Source organism: Colius striatus, chromosome 15 (assembly GCF_028858725.1).
Source record: "Colius striatus isolate bColStr4 chromosome 15, bColStr4.1.hap1, whole genome shotgun sequence".
In the NCBI taxonomy this organism is placed as follows: domain Eukaryota; kingdom Metazoa; phylum Chordata; class Aves; order Coliiformes; family Coliidae; genus Colius; species Colius striatus.
This window is the reverse complement of record NC_084773.1, coordinates 16119567-16140109: the sequence shown is the minus strand read 5'-3', so window position 1 is coordinate 16140109 and position 20543 is coordinate 16119567. Positions and strand designations below refer to the sequence as shown.

Genomic DNA, 20543 nt, shown 5'->3' with positions numbered 1-20543 from the left:
CAGCACTGAGGGAAGGAGTTCAGCAAAAGGATTGACTCAGCAACCAGGAGCAATAAGCCTTGATGAGCTGTGCGGGTCAGGCAGAGGCCAGGAGGTACAGCCAGGAGCGGGAGCAGAGGCAGCCTGCAGGGGTGTGTTTGGAGCAGCACAGCTATCACTCCCCTGGGAAACAGCCTGGGCTGATGTCTGTCATCTGGCACGAGGAGTGGCTTCCAAAGGTGGTGGGTTTACCTGCCAGCAGTGAGGGACAGGGCTTGTGCGAGTCTGAAGAAGCCGCCTGTGCGTCTTTTATCACCTTGTTGACTTCTTTCATTGCACATGGACTGCGGCCAGTTCTGAGCCTGGGAGGACATGTGCCTGTGGTTTGTGTGGAGCATTGGAGCGAATTTCATAGCCTGGAAGAGCGTGTGGATCAGGCTGGTCTTGACAGGAGTGGTTTGATGACCTAACAGGGAATCTGCTGTGGGGCAGGCGGGTTGCTGGGATCACTCATTGTCAGCCAGAGTGTGAGACTCAAAAAAACCCTCTCAGACCATCAGGTTATTGAATTATGTTTCTTGAGGTGTTTTGGGGACACTTGGGAGTGGTCACTTTTAAAGGGATTTGCTCAGGTCTGGTTTAGCTCATCAGCACACCCCTAACCTGTGCTTTCACCTCAGGCTGCAGTGAGTATCATTCCTGCTGGCAGGAGTTTCTCCCAAATAAAATATCGGCCTTTACAGCAAACATTTCACTGTGTGATTTAGGGCCTGTGTTTAAACTGTCAGCCAGCTTTAAAAGCATTAGCATACAAAAAATAAATGGGCACTTCAGAGGAGACCTTCCAATGAATTAATAATCACCTCAGCTCTGTGGAGATTGCCTTAAAAGCCGTTCCCCTTTGATCTGGCACAGATTAGCCTCTGAAAGGATTTCGCACAGAGTGGGTTGTTTGCTGAAATGAAGGTGTTAAACTGAGAGGTGGGAAGGACAGTCACTTCAGCCTTCTCTGAATTATATATGAGGCTCTCCAGGATGGGAGAGCACAGGCCTAAATTAAAATGTTGCTTCAAGAAAGGAGCAGAGAAGCGCCGAAGCATAACAAGCATGGGTGGAAGCGGTGGGGAACAAGGACCTTCCTAATTATTCAAGCTGCTGAATGTAACCGGTTTCTTGATGGCTCACTCAGTGACTGAGATCTTCCTGCAGGTGCAAAACTGGCTGGAGGAGAAAATGTAGCTTTGTAATGAAGTGCATGCCTGGCATGTCATTAGAGGCGTGCAGGCTGCAGGGCGGGAGAGCCTGCGCAGGGCTCTGGGCAGGGCTGGGGGCTGCGCTCACATTCCAGCCTGCCTCGGCCCTTTGAAGGGGGCCGCTGCCTTCAGACCATGCCGAGCTGCAGGAGTGGCTGGTTGGGATTTGAAAGGCAATGATTGGAATGAGTTTGTATGGCTTTGTTAGCGGTGAGGGATGTGTGGGGATGTGTGTCTGGTGTCTAGAGCCCTACCACTGAAGGCACCCCTACAAGTGATGTATTATCTTGCTTATCTCTGCCCAGAGAAGTCAACAGATACAATCAGTATCTCCAGTTTTCAAAGTCCCAAGATCCACAATAGAGAAATCTCTATTTATCAAACCCAAGCTCAGTGTTACACCTTCATTTAGGAATATGGCTCCAGGAATCAGTGTGTGGGTGCAGCTGTATGACCAGAGTTTGCACATAGTAAATTATTTACTGTCTTAATCATTCTAATGGATTTTTCAAAGCCCTCATTAATACAACATCCCTTTTACCCAGTGATGGCACACATGAGTGCACACATCCCTTGGTGCTTGGGGTGTTTCACCCACAGCAGGAAGCCACACGCACTCCCATGCCACGAGCAGGACCTCTGGGTTTGGTGCTGGTGGAAGGAGCTCAGTAAAGCTCACTGTAGAACCGCTGATAAAGCAGGTTGCAGCTGTCTGGAGCCTTTAATCAGCCACCAGCTTGCCTATGAGAACTGTCTGGCTTCTTGCTGCAAATGAAATAAGTAATGAAGGGACAGAGCTCTGAAAATTCAGCTGTGGTTTGGTACCAAGTTAATTCTGCCCCTCAGAAAGGGCTTCAAATGTGTGTCTCACTGTGGAGGCTGGGAGGTGACTTTGCCCCAAAGCTTTTGGTTGTGTTTTGCACTCAAATGGCAAGATCTGTGATTGTGGGGACACAGACCGTTCTGTGCTAGGAGCAGGAATAACTGGCCTTTCTATCTACTCCAATACCATTGTGAATAGCATTGGTTTTGTGAGGACTTACTTGGGGTCACAGTGTTGCCCAGGCACCCAGATTCCCTCCAGAGACAAAAGGCTGCAAGGACAGATTGAGATACAATCTCAGTCCTCACTGTCATAACAGTATGATGAGCCCCCATTTTCCTTTCTACCTGTTGTACCATCCATTGCTTTCTGTTGAGACAGCAAATGACCTGAGCCTGGAAAGGTGCTTTGTGGAAAGCCCTGACCAGCATTTATTTGTGTAAGAGCTGCACATGCTCCCATGTACCCCAGCCTCCTTTCCCCAGCTGGTGGCAAGCAGTGGGGCCATTGTAGGTTTAGGGCCTTTTAGGGTACAGACACAGTTTTCACCCAGTATGGAAGGAAGAATCTGGAAGGAAAGCTCTGTGAGTGCAGCAGCAGATGTGGGAGTTTTGACTTGTATGGGACACCACATCAATCAGGGGGTGGTCAAAGATGCACCTGGAACACAAACCTTAGACAGAGAGAAGCTGGGAAAGGAAAGCATTTCCTAATGAATGCTCTGGGCTGATGGTTTATTAAAACAGGCAAGGAGACTATCCCTTGTGCATGAACCCTGCCCCTGACCCATCACACTGGCCAGGATGGAAGGGAACTGTTGCTTTGCAGATGGCAGCTGGGCTGGCTCCAGCTGGCCGCTGCCTGTGCTCAGGCCCTGCCTGCTGATGCAGAGGAATGCTCCCTGCTCACGGATAGGAGCAGGCACACTCCTCACCTCTCTGCCTTTTCTCTTCTTTCTGCTCCTTGAAGTGACCACTTGGCTGTTAATTATTGCAAGGAAGGCAGCAGTCACTGCAGCCAGCCGCTGTGGAAAGCTGCAGCCCAGAGCCAGCCCCCAGCCCGTGCTGAGGAGGGCTCTGCAGGCCCAGCAGCAGGGAATAAATCACCTCTTACCATCCAGGAGGAGTCAGAAATGAAAAGTGTTGCAGGGAGAGTCCGAAATCTTGTTAAACTGTCATTGCACTTAATCCTGTCCACAGCCACCCTGCAAAGAACAGAGGGGACCTTCTGTTACTCAGCAAGCTGGTCTCCAAGCACTGGAGCAATCCTGCCTTTTTACATGATGTGGCACATTCCCCTTTGTGCTGTCATCACTATTAAATTCGAATACAGATAAAAGGATTCAATTTCAGGAGTGGGAAAGCGAGTGCACTTCAGCCCTCTTAATCTGTGTGCAGTTCAGGTTTCCTGGGACTGACACTGCCTGCCTGTATCAGATAAAGCCACACTAATTGTGTTTCTTCTTTTTCTGCCCCCTCCTCCTCCCCATTTTCTCCCCGTTTATCTGGCCCTGGATGTTTGGAAACTGCAGAACTCTGTTTGGAAACAAGATCAAGTCAGTGGCCAAGAAAGCCTTCTCAGGGTTGGAGGCCCTGGAGCACCTGTGAGTAACCCACCATACCTCGGCCTTTGGGAAGAGGGGGGAGCTGCCAAAAGGAGCTGCTGCAGAGATCTGCTAGCAATTTAATAGTGTCTTTGTAAACTGAGAAGCCAGTCCATTTGTGGGGGCCACCTGCTTCCTTCTCATTATAAGCCCGCCTCAACTTTGGCCTTTTTTTGTGCCAGGAACAAAGTTACAGAACATATGGCAAATCTGCATGCTTTTAATTTCTTGATTTGTTCTCAGACAAGTATCGCCTTGACTCACACTTTGCTGCTTTGCAATGAAAAGATTCTGTTTCACATGGAGCCCTCTCTCTTCCTCCTCCCCTGCTCCAGCCTCCTCCTCAATCTGGGCTCTGGCAGGGACGCAGGTTGCGAGTGAGGGCTCCCGGTGCAGACGCCCGGTGTCCCCGTTCACACAACTGCTTTGCAGGGAGCACGTTTTGGCTGCCATGTCATGGTTTTTGCCCCTGTGTCCCAAGGCTGACTCCTCCAGCAGCGACTCATGAATAACTTCCTTTCTGAATTAAGACAAGTTACGTGATTTTTGGTGTAGGAGCAGCACACTGAAGGGCTGGGGCTGCCTGCCTGGGGGACACGGTCTCACATAAAGGTTCCCTTATTAATGCTCTGCTGAGATTTTGCTCTGCAAGCAGTGCTTGTCTGTCCCACACTTAATGTCAGATTTAGGGCTTAGGCTTACTGTCCTTTCCAGAGGATAAGTGAGTTTTTAAAGTGCCAGTAGTCGTGAGGGAAGCTTTTAAGGATACCTTCTACTGGAAACGTGGCAATGTTTTTTGAGCACGGTGGTATCAAAGTCACTTTCAAATAGCTCCTCAGATGCCGTTTGGCACAAGTATTTGCTTTCTTGGTGTTTGCTGAAGGTCTAGCCTGGGACACGACATTCCTGACTGTCTTTGGTTATCAAGGGGGCTGAGGAATTTGTGAGCTGTGGGTGATGGAGGTAGCTGAGACTCAGAAAGCATAGTGAGCACGTGGAGTATGGAGTGACTTAGTGATTTCGTGCCGGTTTTTGTGGCTCGGCTGTCGTTTGTCACCACATACACCACGTTAAAGCGGTTTGTGTGGCAAACCGTTTCTGTGAGCTGCCAGTTGCTTTAGCGAGGAGCTCCCAAATCACCTGCTGCTGGGGTCACTGCTTAGCTGCAGAGAGCCTTTGTGGCAGGTGTGGTGTGGCTGCTGCTGATGCTGGCTGTGTTCTGCAGGAACCTGGGGGACAACGCCATCCGCTCCATTCAAGCAGACGCCTTTGCGAAGATGAGGAGCCTGCGGCAGCTGTAAGTGATGGGACTGTGTGTGCCACTGAGGGGACAGGGATCCCTCTTGTCCTGGATGTGACAAGCAGCACGTGGTTTCCAAGGGAGTGTTATTCACATCACCCCTCGTTTATGTCCTCCTCTGCAGGGGTTTTTTGCACACGAGTAGATGTCAGGGAGCATCTTGCATATAGTTGCGACTGAAATTCTGAGAACAGGTTCTTCCAGCAGGTTTGCCTCTGTGCAATTATTCATCTCTGCTTAGGAAGTCCAGCCCTGGTGCTATTGGCCATCTCTCCTCCTCATGCTGCCACAGATTGAATTCCCAGTGGCCCGTGTGCTCCTTTGCTGTACCTGTGTTTAGGGCTCACATACAGAACTGACACTGAAGCGATAAGCACCATTTGAACTGATCCACTTGTCATCCAGCCTTCTGGGGTAAAAATATGGATGTGTTATCAGAGCTGCTGCTTGTGCTTCAGGCTGGAGCTCTGCACTGTTATCAGACACTCTCCAGTCTTGCCTGGTGTCCTTTTCTCTTCTCCTCCATAAATATTTAATCCAATGTCAGTGCAGTGCCACACTCTGGAGCAGTGTAATGTCTATGGAACAAGAAATCACTGGTTTGGTATTTGGGCAGGTTCACAGAATCACAGAATGGTAGGGATTGGAAGGAACCTCTAGAGATCATCCAGTCCAACTCCACTGCTAAAGCAGGTTCCCCTTGATTAGGTCACGCAGGAATGATTCAGGTTCTTCTTCCTGATGCTGGAAATGGGAGTCAGATGGTGGCTGTTAGCAATGACATTTCATACCAGTGACTGGGGAATGAATAAGAAATGGTTCGTGTCTGTTGTTTGTTCAACCATCTTGTCTTTTCCACTGTCTGTGGGAACAAAATTGAGGCAAAAGTTTGATCTTATTAGAGATAGCTTATGGGATCCCAGACATTGTGAAGAAACCTTGATTGCATGGAGAACGTGGCTGTCAGACTGGGTCACAGGTGTGCCGAGTGCCTTACCCTGAAGGCTGAACTGCTGAGGGTGTCTCTGGCCTGTCCCAGCTAGCCAGCATCTGAGGACAGCAAAGTGGACAACTTTGGAAAATCAGATCCCCATGTTCCCTCATCCCCTTCCTCTCCAGCCCGTTTCTTTCTTTTCCCCTTTCATGGTAGCAGGATGGGCTGTGCTGTTGGTTCATGTCTCTGCTGCATGTCTCCTTTGGAGATGATCTGCCTTGGTCTCTCTCACTTGAGCCAGGGATGGGCATCACTCTTCTGTTCCTAAGGACTGCTCTGGAAGTTGGTTGATAAATATAAGGCACTGGGGATTGTCCCTGGAGTCCAGGAGGGGATTGCCCTGTGTAGAGATGAAATGTTTACACATTTGATTTAACATCATTAGTGCCTCAAGGACAACCCTGCTGTCCTTTTCTTCTCCTCCTACCCGTGCTGGGGGGCGAGGGAGGAATGTGTCTAACATGAAAGGGCTGTGAGCTCTCCAGCCTTTTCTCGCTGCAGGACTGACAGCAGGCTCAGGTTGTTTTTGTCTCCCTGCAGCCACATAAACAGCGACAGCTTCCTGTGCGACTGCCAGCTGAAGTGGCTGCCCCCGTGGCTGGCTGAGAAGGAGCTGCAGGCCTTTGTGGTGGCCACCTGTGCCCATCCCGAGGCTCTGAAGAGCAAGAGCATTTTTGCCATCCTGCCAGAGAGTTTTGTGTGTGGTAAGTCTTGCCCTGTGTGTTTTGAGGTTGCATGAAGGGTAGGACTCACTCGGGAAGCATTTTTTGGACCACTAGTACGTTATTACGAGAGGATTTGTGTTTTGTTTTTCTATTCAGTGGGATCAAAGGAAGCCCAAGCCTGCATTTAAAACATTTGTTACTGGCTACAGTTTATTTCCCACCAAAACCACACAGTGCATTGCCTGCATCGAGTGGATTCCTTACAGGGCTCCCTGACTATTAAATCTAAAGAGACTAATGCTTGTTCCAGTTCCAAATGGGGCTGCACTGAGGCTTCCTCAGTCCTCTCTGTTTGATACTGCTGAGACTACAGCTGTAATTTCTTTGACTCTGCAAACTTCTGAGCTTCTCCTGTGGCCTTGTGGCCTTTTACTCCTCTTTTCTCCCTCTTGGATGTAACAAAGGGTTTAAAAAAAGAGCAGAGGAAACTCATTCCACACCAGCTCCTTTCTTTGGGCCAGTGAGGCATGACCCAGGAACCAACCAACAGCCAACACTTGCATTAGAATCTCTTTTTTTGCCCCTAAGATTGTTTTTTTGTCTGAACAGCACCTAGTGCTGTTCTCCAGGCTAACACTGCAGTGGGCTCTGCACCTCAGCTGTGGCTGCAAAGCAGCTTTCCTTAGTACCCACCACACAACTACTACCTCTCTCAATGTAAATGATGGGAGGAGGCCAATGTGGTGCTGCTCATGCATCCAGCTTTGGGGCAAACTGAAGGCCTGGTCTGCTGAGCCAAACCTTGTGCTGTGGAGCCAACAGTGTGTGTCCTGGGTGGAGCTGCACAGGGCTGTTTGAGAGGAAAATGAGCTTTCCAAACCACTGTTAAACTGAGTGCATGACTCGCACTGAAGGTGGAGCAAAAGCTTTGTTCCAGCTGCTGTGCCATGTCCCTCTCTAGCCCAGAGTGGTGGGGCTCTGCCTAGGTGGCCTCTGAGCAAGCCTGGGAGGCTTTGCTGTGTTCAGCTGCAATAAGAGATCGTGAAGGCTCCATCCCCACAGCAACATCACAAAGCAAAGACAGCTTTGCTTCTCCAGTGCCTGCCAAGTCCTCCAGGCACTGTACTCCTGGTTCCAGAGGCCTGGCTGTTTAATTAAACCTTAGTCAAATATTAAATTACACCATTTGTAGAAATCTAATAAATGAATCTGCTTGGAAGCTTGCTAAAACCAACAGTCTTCAGGGCAGAGAGGGGATGTACAAAGCTTCCCACCCCAGGTGAGTGACAGGCACAGGGCTGCTGCTGCTTCAACAGCATGTGCTGCAGTCACCTTCCACCTGAGCACTGGTCCCTAGAGGTGGCATCTGCAGCTTTTCAAGTGTCCTCCCCCTTCACACTAGTGCAGGCCTGGGGGTGAACTTTGGAGTATTGCTCTCCATGCATGGGTTCTACAAGGAAGGGCATTTTCTCTAGGCTGTAGTATCTTTCTGAGGTTCAGCTACATTAGTGAAGAGACCCAGGCACCTTGTAGGGGTTTGAGGGCACCAAGTGACTGTCTCAGTCCACTTGATCACAGAAGGAGCCAGAGGAAGACCAGGTCAGACCAGGCGCTCTGTGGAGCTGTGCCTGGCACATCTGCACTGCAGAGCCAGTCTCTGGTGAAGTGCTTTACAAGGGCAACCTGCTTTCCTGGAGAAATGACAGTGGGTGTGAAAGCTGGTGTGCAGTGATGTCTTCACTGATGGCACTGCTCATGTCTTGTGAAGGATGGGCAAGGAAGCTGGGGAAGGGTCTGGAGCACAAGTCTGATAAGGAGCACCTGAGGAAGCTGGGGGTGTTTAGCCTGGAGAAAAGGAAGCTGAGGGGCACATGAACTCTCTCTTCAACTACCTTGAAAGGAGTTTGTAGCAAGGTGGAGCTAGGGTTCCTCTCCCAAGAGGACAAGAGGAAATAGCCTCAGGTTGCACCAGGGGAGGTTTAGATTGGAGATTAGGGAGGGCTGTTTCACTGAGAGGATTGTTAGATGCTGTCCCAGGCTGCCCAGGGAGCTGGGGGAGTCCCCATCCCTGGAACTATTACAAAGCTGTGGAGCTGAGGTGCTGAGGGCCACGGGTTAGTGGTGGGCTGGGGAGGGCTGGGACTCGATCTTAAAGGTCCTTTCCAGCCAAAACGATGGTGTGATTGTACAGTCACATCTCTCTGCTTGCTGCCCTCACAGTCCAGGACTAACTGTGGCCGCTGCTTTCCCTTAGACGACTTCCCCAAGCCGCAGATCATCACCCAGCCCGAGATGACGGTGGCCGTGCTGGGCAAGGACATCCGCTTCACCTGCTCGGCCGCCAGCAGCAGCAGCTCGCCCATGATGTTCGCGTGGAAGAAGGACAACGAGATGCTGCACAACGCCGAGATCGAGAACTTCGCGCACGTGCGTGCGCAGGCGGGGGAGGTGATGGAGTACACCACCATCCTGCACCTGCGCCGCGTCACCTTCGCGCACGAGGGCCGCTACCAGTGCGTCATCACCAACCACTTCGGCTCCACCTACTCCAGCAAGGCGCGGCTCACTGTCAATGGTGAGTGGGAACGGCAGAGTCTCTGCCCAACAAAATGAGTGAATGGGAATAGAAGTACAGAAGGATACAATGAAAAGGCACTGCAGGAAGTTCTCTGCAAGAGAAATACTGGTGTTTCATTCTAGGTTAAGTCAGCTTTGATCCCAGCTCTAATGATGCTGAGTGAGGGGGTTGGGACATTGCAGACAGGTGTGTGCCACAGAAACAGCCTTAGTCCACAGCAGCTCACATCCACGCTCCTAAAGCAGTTTGCCATCCTCTTGCCTCGGCACTGGTGAGGCCACACCTCAAATACTGTGTTCAGTTTTGGGCCCCTCACTACAGAAGACACTGAGGTGCTGGAGTGTGTCCAGAGACAGGTAATGAAGCTGGTGAGGGGTCTGGAGAACAGGTTTTATGAGAAGCAGCTGAGGGACTTGGGAGTGTTCAGTCTGGAGGAGCCTGAGGGGAGAGGAGATCACTCTCCTGTAGTGGGTTGGTCTCTTCTCCCAAGTAACAAGTGAATAGAACAAGATGAAATGGCCTCAAGTTGCACCAGGGGAGGTTTAGATTGGAGATAAGGAAGGACTTTTGCCCTGTCCCAGGCTGCCCAGGGAGGTGGGGGAGTCCCCAGCCCCGGGGATATTTAAAAGCTGCAGAGATGAGGCGCTGAGGGCCATGGGACAGTGATGGGCTTGGCAGTGTGAGGGGAGGGCTTAGACTCGGTGACCTTAAATGTCTTTTCCAACTGAAATGATTGTGTGATTGTACAATTGTCACATTCATCTGCTGCCTGGGAAGGAAAACCAGTTGGAACTGGTGTTTTCCCCACGGAATTGCTCATCCCTGTCTCGTTGTCCTTTGCCAGTGTTGCCCTCGTTTATCAAAACGCCGCACAACATCACAAGCCGGACGGGGACGACGGTGCGCCTGGAGTGCGCGGCCGAGGGCCACCCCGCGCCGCAGATCGCCTGGCAGAAGGACGGCGGCACCGACTTCCCGGCGGCCCGCGAGCGCCGCATGCACGTCATGCCCGACGACGACGTCTTCTTCATCACCGACATCAAGGTGGAGGACATGGGCGTCTACAGCTGCACGGCACAGAACTCCGCGGGCTCCGTGCTCGCCAACGCCACCCTCACCGTGCTGGGTAAGAGCCGCTTGTGCCCCCGCCCACACCCAGGCCTCTGGAGGTGGGAACTCAAAGGTTCAACCTGCTGTTCCAGCTCTTCAGCAGTGGCGGGTGCAGAAGGAGGACAAAGAGGTGGTGCTTTATAGTCTTGTTTCATTCTCTGACATTCTGTTTTCATTTGCTGCTGTGCCAAGGAAGCCCCTCCCAACCGCCCTGCTTGCTGTCTGGGAAAAATGACTTCAAATGGTGCTCCATCTCTCTTGTCCTACAGAATAATTCATGTGTCAGCCATTGCCCCTTGTCCTTGGGGGCTTCGTTGTTGGGCAGCGTCAGGCCAGCTGGCCACAGGAAGGTTTCACCAGGCAGTTAGCCCTGCTGTGGTTTGCAGCTGCTGGGCACATGGCTGCAGCATCAGTTACAGTCAGCGCTGCTAAATGTGCTGTTAGACTGTCCCCAGGAATTGATTTCCCTGTTTGTTCTCCTGCAGAGACGCCGTCTCTGATTCATCCCCTGGAAGACCACGTGGTGTCTGTGGGTGAGACGGTGGCCCTCCAGTGCAAAGCCACGGGCAACCCAGCGCCCCGCATCACCTGGCTCAAGGGCGACCAACCCCTGGTCGTGACAGAACGGCACCACTTCGCCTCTGGCAACCAGCTGCTGATCGTCAGGAACGTCGTGCTGGAGGACGCAGGGAAGTACACGTGTGAGATGTCCAACACCCTGGGCACAGAGCGCGCACACAGCCACGTCAGCATCCTGCAGGCCCTGGGCTGCAGGAAGGACCGCACCACCGTGGGCATCATCACCATCGCCGTGGTGTGCAGCATCGTGCTCACGTCTCTGGTCTGGGTCTGCATCATCTACCAGACCAGGAAGAAGAGTGAAGAATACAGCGTCACCAACACAGGTAGCTCTGGTCCCCTGCTAAGGCGTCCCTGTCCCTTGGGTGCTGCCAGGCGTCCCAGGGAGGCTGCAGCGGCACGGAGGGCAGCCACACAGGCCCTCTGCAAAAGCACTTGGCTCACAAAGCTGGAACCAGCTTTCAGTTGCTGTCGAAGCATGTTCAGAGCTACAGTTCTCCCCTTGGCTGTCTCCACAAAATGCCTTTTCCACTGGCGGCAGTTTCAGCCGTTGCTTTGCTACTTTGATTTGCTGTGACTTTATGTGGTAACTCTTGAGACAGCCTGGCCATCGTGCTGGGAACCTGTCCTGCTTCTGGGGAATCTGTGTGTTCAAAGACTTTGTGTTCAAAACTTGATAAATTAGGCTTTGAAGCCAGAATCCCCTTTTCATGTTGTCTGTAAGAGCTGCCGTAGCCCTGCTGATGAGGGGTATCCCTCACTGTTGAGAGGCAGTAGTGTTTATTGCTTCCTCTTGATATTCAAAAGGGGTAGTTTAGTGCTGAAATAAGTGTTGCAGAGAGAATAAACTCTCCTGCCCTCAGCGTTACGCAGCCTCTGAACAGGAGTATGGAAGAAGCAGCCTAGGAGTTCCTCACCCTGCTGGGATTTGCAGCCTCCCTGTGTTACACTTGGCTTTAGATACAGTACAACGTGGGATTTTGAAGACAGGCTGGTGGGAAGGTTTGGATACCATGTGACCACTGTGATGTCTCAGTGGGGGTATTTATTCCCCCCCCTATTTTTAGTCCTGAAAATCTAGGGCTTCCTGCCTAGCTTGAGTTTCACTTGGTTTTGTGTGACAAGGGCAACTGAAATTGCCTGATAGAAAATGCAGAAAGCCAGGGATGGCTCAGGGACTTTCACTTAACTCACCTGCCAAAGTGAATCGAAGGCTGTGTTCTCCAGAAGTCTTTTACTTGTCACTTTGGGAGATGGGCCACTTGAGTCAAGGGAGGGACTTGGAATTTCAGGGGAAAAGGAAAGAGTGACTTGTTCTGAAGAGACACTTCCACCCCCACCTACCTTGTAGTGACCGTGGCCAGGTGCAAATGCTGGAAGTGCCCTTGTCAGCACCATCCCTGACAGCTTGGAGAAGTCAGGAGTGTGGTTTCTGAGGGGAATGCAGCATTCTGGCACCTCAGCTTCCATTGCATCGAAAAAACAGCAGCTACAGACCGCTCCCAAATCCCCCTTGAAACGGGCTTTGAAAACTGCCTTTGAAAACAGCAGCTTTTTGTCTCACTAGGACCTGACGTTGCTCTGCTCCCTCCCTTTGCTCTAGATGAGACCATCGTGCCTCCCGACGTGCCCAGCTACTTGTCCTCCCAGGGGACTCTGTCGGAGCGGCAGGAGGCGGCCGTCAGGGTCGAGAACCCGCAGCCCAACGGGCACCTGGACGCCAACGGTGAGCACGGCCCCGGGGCTGCCTGCTGCAGTGCTGGGCCTGACTCTGCTGTGGGCAGGAAATCACAGGGCAAAGCACTTCTCTGCTTGTTGGAGTTATCTGCAAGATCTTCCAGCTGCTCCTCGTGCAGAGCAGGGATCTGCCTTTGCCTCACAGCCCTCCTCTCCCAGGAGCAGCGGTGTTCCTACAAGCAGGCTGCTGCCTCAGGAGCTGCTCAGTCAGGCCCTAAGGACTGGGTTTTTGCTAATTTTGGATTAGATTTTTGGCACCAGAGTTACCCACAGTTAAGCTCTACTAGAATTAGCATTGCCTGTCCCTGCCTTCAGGCTTAGAAGTTAAATGCTGGGACTTCATAGCATTTAAACACAGCAGGTTAGGGAGGAAGAGTTAAGCTCTCTCTCTGAACTAAGATTCTGCAGCATTGACTCTGTTAAACCTTAGCTTAAAATTGTTATCTCCATTGATGGGGCTTTTTCTCCCTTTTGCAGCTTTTTACAGTAGAAATAAGACTAATGAGTCATTTAGCTGATTGCAGATGGTTGTAATCTTTAGCCAGATGGTTGGTTTGTTACAGGTATGTGTCAGACTGATGCTGGAAGGTGTCCAGATGTTGAAGCTCCCACTGTAGGTTGCAGACAGCCCAAGCTGTGCATCGGCTGCAATAAAGACACTTGGAAAACTGAAGACGTGGCTGATGGAATGCTGCTTCCAGATAAGACAGGTACAAACCCCATTAATCTGGAAAGGTATTTGGTGCTTGCATGGATCAGAAAGCCCCTCCAAGTCAGCACTAGGACAAGAAATTGTTGCCTTCAGAAAAAAAAAGCCCAGAGTGATTCTCAGGTGTGAGCACAGCACATTCACCTTGTGCTGCTTGCTTTGATCCTCTGTCGAGCTGGGACAGTTTGAGTTTGAGGAACAGTCAGGAGGAGGCAGACTGAGGCTCACCATTGCCATTCCTTGCAGCTGGACAGCTGCTGTTTCGATTTGAGGTATTGCTAAAATGTGGGAGCACTTTCAGACTGAAGGTGTTCAAAGCTGTCGTGGTCTTTAAAGGGAGCTGTCAGCTTCAGAGCTCAGCTTCTGGCTTTTATGTTCAAAATGCTAAAGGCTCTTTTGGGCACTACACCTGCCTCTGCTCTTTGCCAGTTTTCTGGGTGTGTATTTTTAGGATGTTTCCTGTTCTGCACTGTAACACCCACAGAAAAACGGGCAGTGAAACACATTTTCTCTCCAGCAGAGACTGTAAAGCTTAATAATGGAAAGTTGTGGAGTGCAGTAAGGAAATTAACTTTCAACCTCGAGAAACTGCTTCCTCCTTGCTGCTTTGGATTCTGCTCACCTGTTAGTAGCACTAACAGCAGTCCTGCAGCCTGAGGTGTAACCATGGCAGTTGACAGTGACCCCTGTGAGGGGTCACAAAATGAAGAAAGGTGACTTGGTATGTTAAAGCAGGTCCAGGAAAGTTCCACTTTCTATTTCTACCCTGACCAGTCTGGAAATAAGTGCACAGTTTAAACATAAGCATGTCACGACTACTCTGGAGTCAAACCCGATGCAGCAGCTGAGGCTGTTGGTGACAGGCCCAGGGCTGTGCCAGCCCCGCAGCTCCCCGGCAGGCTCCGCGCTGCTGAGGGAGGGCCCTTCCCTGTGCAGGGGCAGGCGAGGTGCCCTGTCCTTGGCGGGGTCCGTGCCCCAGTGCGGACTCTCCCCTCTCCCTCAGGGTGCGCCTGCTGCCGCGGCAGCGCCGACAACGTCAGCCTGTGCCCGTGCGCCGAGAGCCTGCAGCCTGCCGCCGGTCCCCAGCTGAGCAGCACCGAGACACACAGGCAGAGGCCTGCGGGCGCCGGCCTCCTCCATCCGCCGCCGTGCAGCGGGACGGGCAGCGCCACGGACGGGACCCTCTACCCCAGCAACCACGACAGAATGCGAGCCGCCAGCGTCGCTGCCCCGCTGCTGGCACACAGCCACGGTACGTGTGGCCTGGGGAGTTCTCTGGCGCCCAGGCTTAGAGCCCCAGCCCGGTGTTAGCCCAGCAGCTCTTTCATACAGTCACAGAATGGTGGGGGTTGGAAGGGACCTCCCAGTACAGCCCCCAGCTAAAGCAGGCCCACCTAGATCACGTCACACAGGAACACGTCCAGGTGGGTTTTGAAGACCTCGAAGGAAGGTGATTCCACACCCTCCCTGGGCAGCCTGGGCCAGGGCTCCCTCACCTCAACAGTCATTTTCTCTTATGTTTAAATGGAACTTTTTTCCAGCTTCTTCCCATTTCCCCTTGTCCTGGCACTGGATACAACAAAAAAAGTGCTGCCCCAGCCTCCTCACACCCGTTAGATATTTGTAACTATTAATGACATCCCCCCTCAGTCTGCTCTTCTCCAGACTAAACAGCCCCAGGTCCTACAGCCTTTCCTCATATGGAAGATGCTGCAGTCCCCTGAGCAGCCTGGTGGCCTCTTTGCCTGGCCAAAGGGCAGGACTGACCGGGGCCAGATTGGGTTTATGAGGAGCTGACAGGCTGAGCATCAACTAACCACATCGGTTCTTTGGGGTTTTTTGCAGGCTCTTCACAAGCAGCAGCAAAGCCTTCAGAGCTTAACAACCTGAATTTGGTGAGAGCTTCCTCAGCAGGAGGGTCATTAAAGCAACTGAACGTGCTTCCTGAAATCCCCACCCCCTTCCTGGAGCTGCAGTGCGAGGCAGCAGCACAACAGGCTCTGCTGGCCAACGGCTACACGCCCAAGCCCTGCGACGCCCTCCGTGAGCCAAACCCACCCAGCAGCTCTCTGGAGGGAGGGGACAAGCTGCCATGTGCAAATTAACAAACACACTATCCTTTTGTAATTCTGGGGCTGTTTTGGGGGTTGTTTTTTTTTTTGCACAGAGTATTTAGGCTACTTACTTCTACCTCAACTCTTGGACTGATCACCTGTCACAGGCAAAACAACTGAGGTATGAGAAACGAGCTTGTATGGGGAACAACTCCTGTTCGAGCGTCACCTGTTTGTACATAGTTTAAAACTTCCCTGAGGAGTATGAAGCATTCAAAAGTTGACTTGCATATGAAGCACATAAATGCAAGGGATTATTGTGTAAAGAGAAAAAAGTATTTGATACAATTGTACATAAGAGTTTTCATATATAAATATATATATATATAAATATATATATATCTCTATCTTTTACAGAGGCTATTTTAATCTCTAGTGCATGGAAAACTGAGTGAAATTTTACCATTTTGGCAATATTGTTTTCAATATCAGGTTGCTGTTAAACTTTGTGTGAGAAAATAATTCTGGTGCCTTAAATGCAAAAGCAGGACTTTGAAATGCCAGACTGTTCCAAAGGGATTGTCCTCTTGGCAAGGGAGGGTCCTTCCCAGCAAGGATCGGGTGGGTTACTTAGCACAAATTTCCTTCCCCTTTGAAATTTATTGCACTTAACACATTTAGACAGAGATCTTCAGTTGTTTCAGATGGCTGTAGGGATAAAACCCCATGCAGTGAGAGAAATCACGTGGCAACCTGATTTTTTGTTCTTTTCCTGTTGGTGGAAGAACTTCAATTCCATTCTTTTTCAAACCTGAGTAAAAAATGAGTCTTTGGGCTGTGTGCAGCGTTGGAGCAGGTCACAGGCATGGAATCATTCTGCCATGGTGCTGGGCCTCAGACTGACCAACAGCAAGGCTGGGGGAGGAGCAATCCTTACCCAGCTGCAGGCTGGCTGACCTGCCAGCTGTACCCTTGGTTCATCCGAGATCCTTCTCCCTTCCCCAGCAACACAACGTTGTGCTTTGTCATTGAGCTGTGGCCCCCAGCTGCAGGCAGAGCCTTTACATGGAAACAGCCGCCTCAAACCAATTCCACTGCCCTGTGCCGCAGTTCCAGGCTGCTCAGAAATCTCCTTGGGAAGGGAAACTGGGTAATTTGTGGTTGAAAGTGCTCTGTTAAATGGGAATGTCCCAAGTACTTTTGTGTGGTCTTTTAAGTTTCTCCATGAATAGGGGGAAAGAGAAAAACCCACCTTGGTCAAACAGATATTTGTCACTTCGAACTTCACTTAGGATGCTGTTTATTTCTAGAAAGGCTGCTTTGTGTTGGTACCTGTGGATGGAGGACTCCCAGTTACTTGTAGTTTGAGTTCTGCTAACGTAGGGTTGCTAACTGGGGTGATGACTACTCTGGGGGAAGGTTGAGGGGGGGGTTATTACTTTGTTCCTTAGGAGCAACTCCAGTGCCAGTTCTGCCGAAGCCAGGGGACACCCACCTTTGCTGGTTACTGTGGCTCAGAACAAGCACCAGAGATAGGGGCAGAAACATTTTGTTTTCAGGGCAAAAGCATGTAATGTTCTGTTCAGAGCCATCCCTCAGGGGCTCTCCTGCGGGTGGGCTCTGAGGGCAGTGCCCTGCTGCCCTGCACCAGGACCGGGGGCTTGTCCAGCCTTACCTGGAGGAGCCACCACCTCCCGAAAGGGACCGACCGCTGTCTGCTGCTGTAGGCTGCCCGGCTGAGCCCCACCATGCTGAGCAGGGCCTCATTCAGCCAGGGGCCTGCCTGGGTCAGCTCCTGGCTCTTGCCACGTTTGCACTTTGCTCTGACTGAACTGGGCACTCACATAATTAGCCACCTGTCTCAAAGGAAAGGGATGTTAGACAACGAAAACTGAGCAGACTTTTCCCTTTGCAGAAATGTGTTTGGGAGCCAACCCGAGGGAGGGTGGGAGGAACTGGGAATGATTTCATTGCCTCGTCCTGCTGGTGGGAGTGTCACCATCCCTGCAGAGACGAAGCATCTTTGCCACACTAACACTTGCAAATGATAACTGCCTAACGTTCTGACTTCCACTAAATATGTGAATTTGCTGCTTCTAAGAGGCAATGTGAAAGAGGAAGTATTACTTTTGTGTACAAAGTTATTTATTTATTAGAAAATTTGGTACAATGTTGTACATTGACAAACATGTAAGATATTGAAGTGTCTAACAAATGGCATTGAAGTGTCTTTAATAAAGGTTCATTTATAATATAACAGCTGTTGAGAGTGAGCTTTGGGGAGCTTCAGTTGAAAACAAAATAAAGTTCTAATCTGTTGCTAGATCCTCTTCTCTGTCTTTGATGAAAATGCAGCGTTGCTGCCAACATACCCACTGGTGAAAGGAGAGCCAGGGCTTTCAGGTGACACCCCATGCAGCGGCCAGAGCTCTGCCTGCCTGACTTGCTGAGGAGGTGGAAGTTAGTCAGAGTCCATATTGAAAAATGCAATACAGGATGCAGAGGTGGCCCCTGAGCACAGAGGGGTCACCTCTCCCCCCAGGTTAGGGTGGCTAAAACAATTTGGCTGGTTGCATGGGTTGGGGGTTGGGTTTGGTTGGGGCTTTTAAATCAAACAGCAGCAATGACAAAAGCTGGTTATGCAAATACTAAATAAACCCAACAGCAATGCAGCATGTGGCCCCAAGGACTGATTAGCTTCAGCTCCAGTCACTGACTGCAGAGGCTGCACTAACTCTTGTAGTGTCTTTGAAGAGCTTTAATTCAAAATACCAGTTAGCTTTTTAGACAGAGTAGTAAATCCCTGCCACCACTCCTGCCCCCACAACGCCCTAAAGCTGACTGTGAGATAGATCTCTCTAAAAACACGGTAAGAGCCACCCCGAGCACTGCTGCCCTGCACTGTGGAGATGCCTACAGTAAACAGCCAGTGCAGGGCTTGGCTGACATCCCCAGCTTTAATTGAAGATTATTTTTAGGAATTATGTCCTTTGTTCTGTATGTTTTATCTGTTTGCCAATTATTCTCTCAGTAGTTGTCCTCAGGAAGGCCGCTGCTGCACGAGGGGATGGCAGCGCAGCGGCCCGTCCAGCCGCAGCCCCAGCTCGGCCTCCACGTGTCCCTCCCTGTCACACACCCTGTCACAATGGGTTTGACCCAATTGGTTTAGGTTGGACAGTAGCAAAAACTATTTCCCTGAGAGGGGTGTCAGCCCCTGTGCCAGGCTGCCCAGGGAGGTGGGGGAGGCCCCAGCCCTGGAGGGATCCCAGAGCCATGGGGCTGAGGTGCTGAGGGCCATGGGGTAGTGGTGGGCTGGGCAGGGTGAGGGGAGGGCTGGGACTGTAGGAGCTGAAAGGTCTTTTCCAAAATGATTCTGTGACTGTCAAGCACCACTGAGCCACGTTGCTGGTGGAAACCCTCACCCCAGGCTCTGATGATACTTTTAAATACCTTCAACAGGGCCCTTTCATCAAGCTCATCCCGGCACCATTTCGGCCACTGCAGCTTCCATTTCCTAAGGTGAGCACAACAGCCAAGACTGGCTCTGCCAGCAGCCCTGAGGGATCAGGATCCAGCCCTACACCAGGAATCCTTGCACCCTCTCCCTACCTTGCCTTCCTGGCCTCCCTCCTGGGCTTCGGCATTTCCAGCCTCCTGCTCCTTCAGCTGCTGAGGGAGGAAGACCAAAAGAAGGCAGAACTGCACAAGCACAGCTGTAAAATAACACAAACCCCTGCTTTTGCTGGAGAAATGCGAGTCTAATGAACAGAGCTGCACTGGCTACCACATGGGAACGCTGAGCACCTGGAGGGGTAAACACAAATACAAACTTCACAGGTGCAGCTCCAGACACAAACAAATGCATTATTGTCTTTTCCAAAGAGCCCTCCCAACTTGGGATCCTGTGGCTGGGAGGACAGGAGGCTGTAACTCTCCCAGCCCTTCCCCCAGCAGCACTCCCCTCCCGTCCCCCCTGACGAGGCAGGTGCCACTGAGCTCTGAACTGGCTTTATTTCAGCCTCCCCGCTCACGCGAGCTGAAGGGCTGCACAACATTGTCCCCACAGGACTTCCCCCGACGCCTTTTGCAGCCACTGTCATCATCTGTTTGCCCCCCAAACGTGGCTTCTGTGGCACAACTGCTCCCAGTGACCTCACTCACTTTCCATGCAGGAAAACTCGGTGTTTGGGAAATGGGATTATCAGCGGATTGGCTGTGAAAGCGTCGCTCAGCCACCGGCAGCTGCTGCGCGGGAGCAGGGCTGTGCGGGAGCAAGGCTGTGCCCAGCGGGCTCCTCCTCAGCTTGGGGCTCCTCCAGCTCCTCTGAGCAGCTGGAGAGTCTTCTCGTAGGTGCCCAGGAAGATGAAGCCTCCCAGGCTGATGGCTGCCATCCGTGGGACAACACCTGCGAACAAGCTGTGGGTGAGGGGAGGGGGTGTCAGAGGAGTAGATGCTGTAGTGCCTCACACAATGAAGCCAACACACATTCCCTCTTTCCATTTACTTAAATCCCACCCCACTGCTCACTGGAGGAACCTGTCTGGACTTCCCTAACAGAGTACTCCCAAGCCTTGGGATTTTTAACCCCTTGCCACACTCAGGTGCAGAAGCAAAGGTGCAGGGGAAAGAGGAGCTCACACACATCGCTAGGAAGAGCCCCATCCTCCACCACTCCCACCCAGACTCGGCAGAGGGACCCCCTCTCTCTGCCAGGAGCTGCCCCCGGCAGCCTCAGCTCTGCTCACACAGCAGCCTGTTCCCAACAGCACACGTGGAGCGGGCAGAGAGGGAGCAGGACGGAGGCACCTTCAGCCGCCACAGTTTTTAGGTGCCTGGTCCTGGAAGTTAACAGGAAACTCATGCAAAGCCAATTGCTCGACACATCTAAGCTCATAGTTGGTTTAACAGCTCCAGGATAGGGCAGTGTATCCTCCCAGAGGGTTACAGGCAAGCAAGGATTAACCATTAGGCTGGAATTAGTCTGGCATCCCCTGGCTGACCCATCGGCAGGAGCCCTTTGCAGCACGGTCTGGCTGAGCTCTGCTGGGGCTTTCTCCCAGTGCTGTGTGGTCTCTGCTGGGAGCCTGTCCTCAGAGGGACAGGGGGTAGCTCTCCAGGGGATGCACAGCCCAGAGCTGCTCTAAGCTCCTTGCTTGTGC

The 20543-nt window shown here is 51.7% G+C and overlaps 2 protein-coding genes across 5 annotated transcripts in view; one reads left to right on the top strand and one right to left on the bottom strand.

The window, feature by feature from the left end:
* Positions 1–17709, top strand: part of LRIG1 (leucine rich repeats and immunoglobulin like domains 1) — an 88871-nt gene extending 71162 nt beyond the window's left edge. The window contains exons 10-19 of the mRNA XM_062008670.1: positions 3587–3658; positions 4884–4955; positions 6493–6656; positions 8872–9192; positions 10040–10321; positions 10791–11210; positions 12488–12610; positions 13185–13331; positions 14334–14582; positions 15176–17709. Of these exons, the coding sequence (XP_061864654.1) occupies positions 3587–3658; positions 4884–4955; positions 6493–6656; positions 8872–9192; positions 10040–10321; positions 10791–11210; positions 12488–12610; positions 13185–13331; positions 14334–14582; positions 15176–15435 (2110 nt within the window). The 3' untranslated portion in view covers positions 15436–17709. The remainder of the gene's footprint in view (positions 1–3586; positions 3659–4883; positions 4956–6492; positions 6657–8871; positions 9193–10039; positions 10322–10790; positions 11211–12487; positions 12611–13184; positions 13332–14333; positions 14583–15175) is intronic.
* Positions 17516–20543, bottom strand: part of SLC25A26 (solute carrier family 25 member 26) — an 81874-nt gene continuing 78846 nt past the window's right edge. Inside the window, exons 10-11 of one of the 4 annotated variants that reach the window (XM_062008672.1) lie at positions 19546–19789; positions 17516–19050 (exon numbers count right to left, since the gene is read on the bottom strand). In XM_062008672.1, the coding sequence (XP_061864656.1) occupies positions 18949–19050; positions 19546–19789 (346 nt within the window). In that variant the 3' untranslated portion in view covers positions 17516–18948. Of the gene's footprint in view, positions 19801–20543 lie in introns of all 4 variants that reach the window. The other 3 variants (XM_062008673.1, XM_062008671.1, XM_062008674.1) reach the window with 3 other exon arrangements.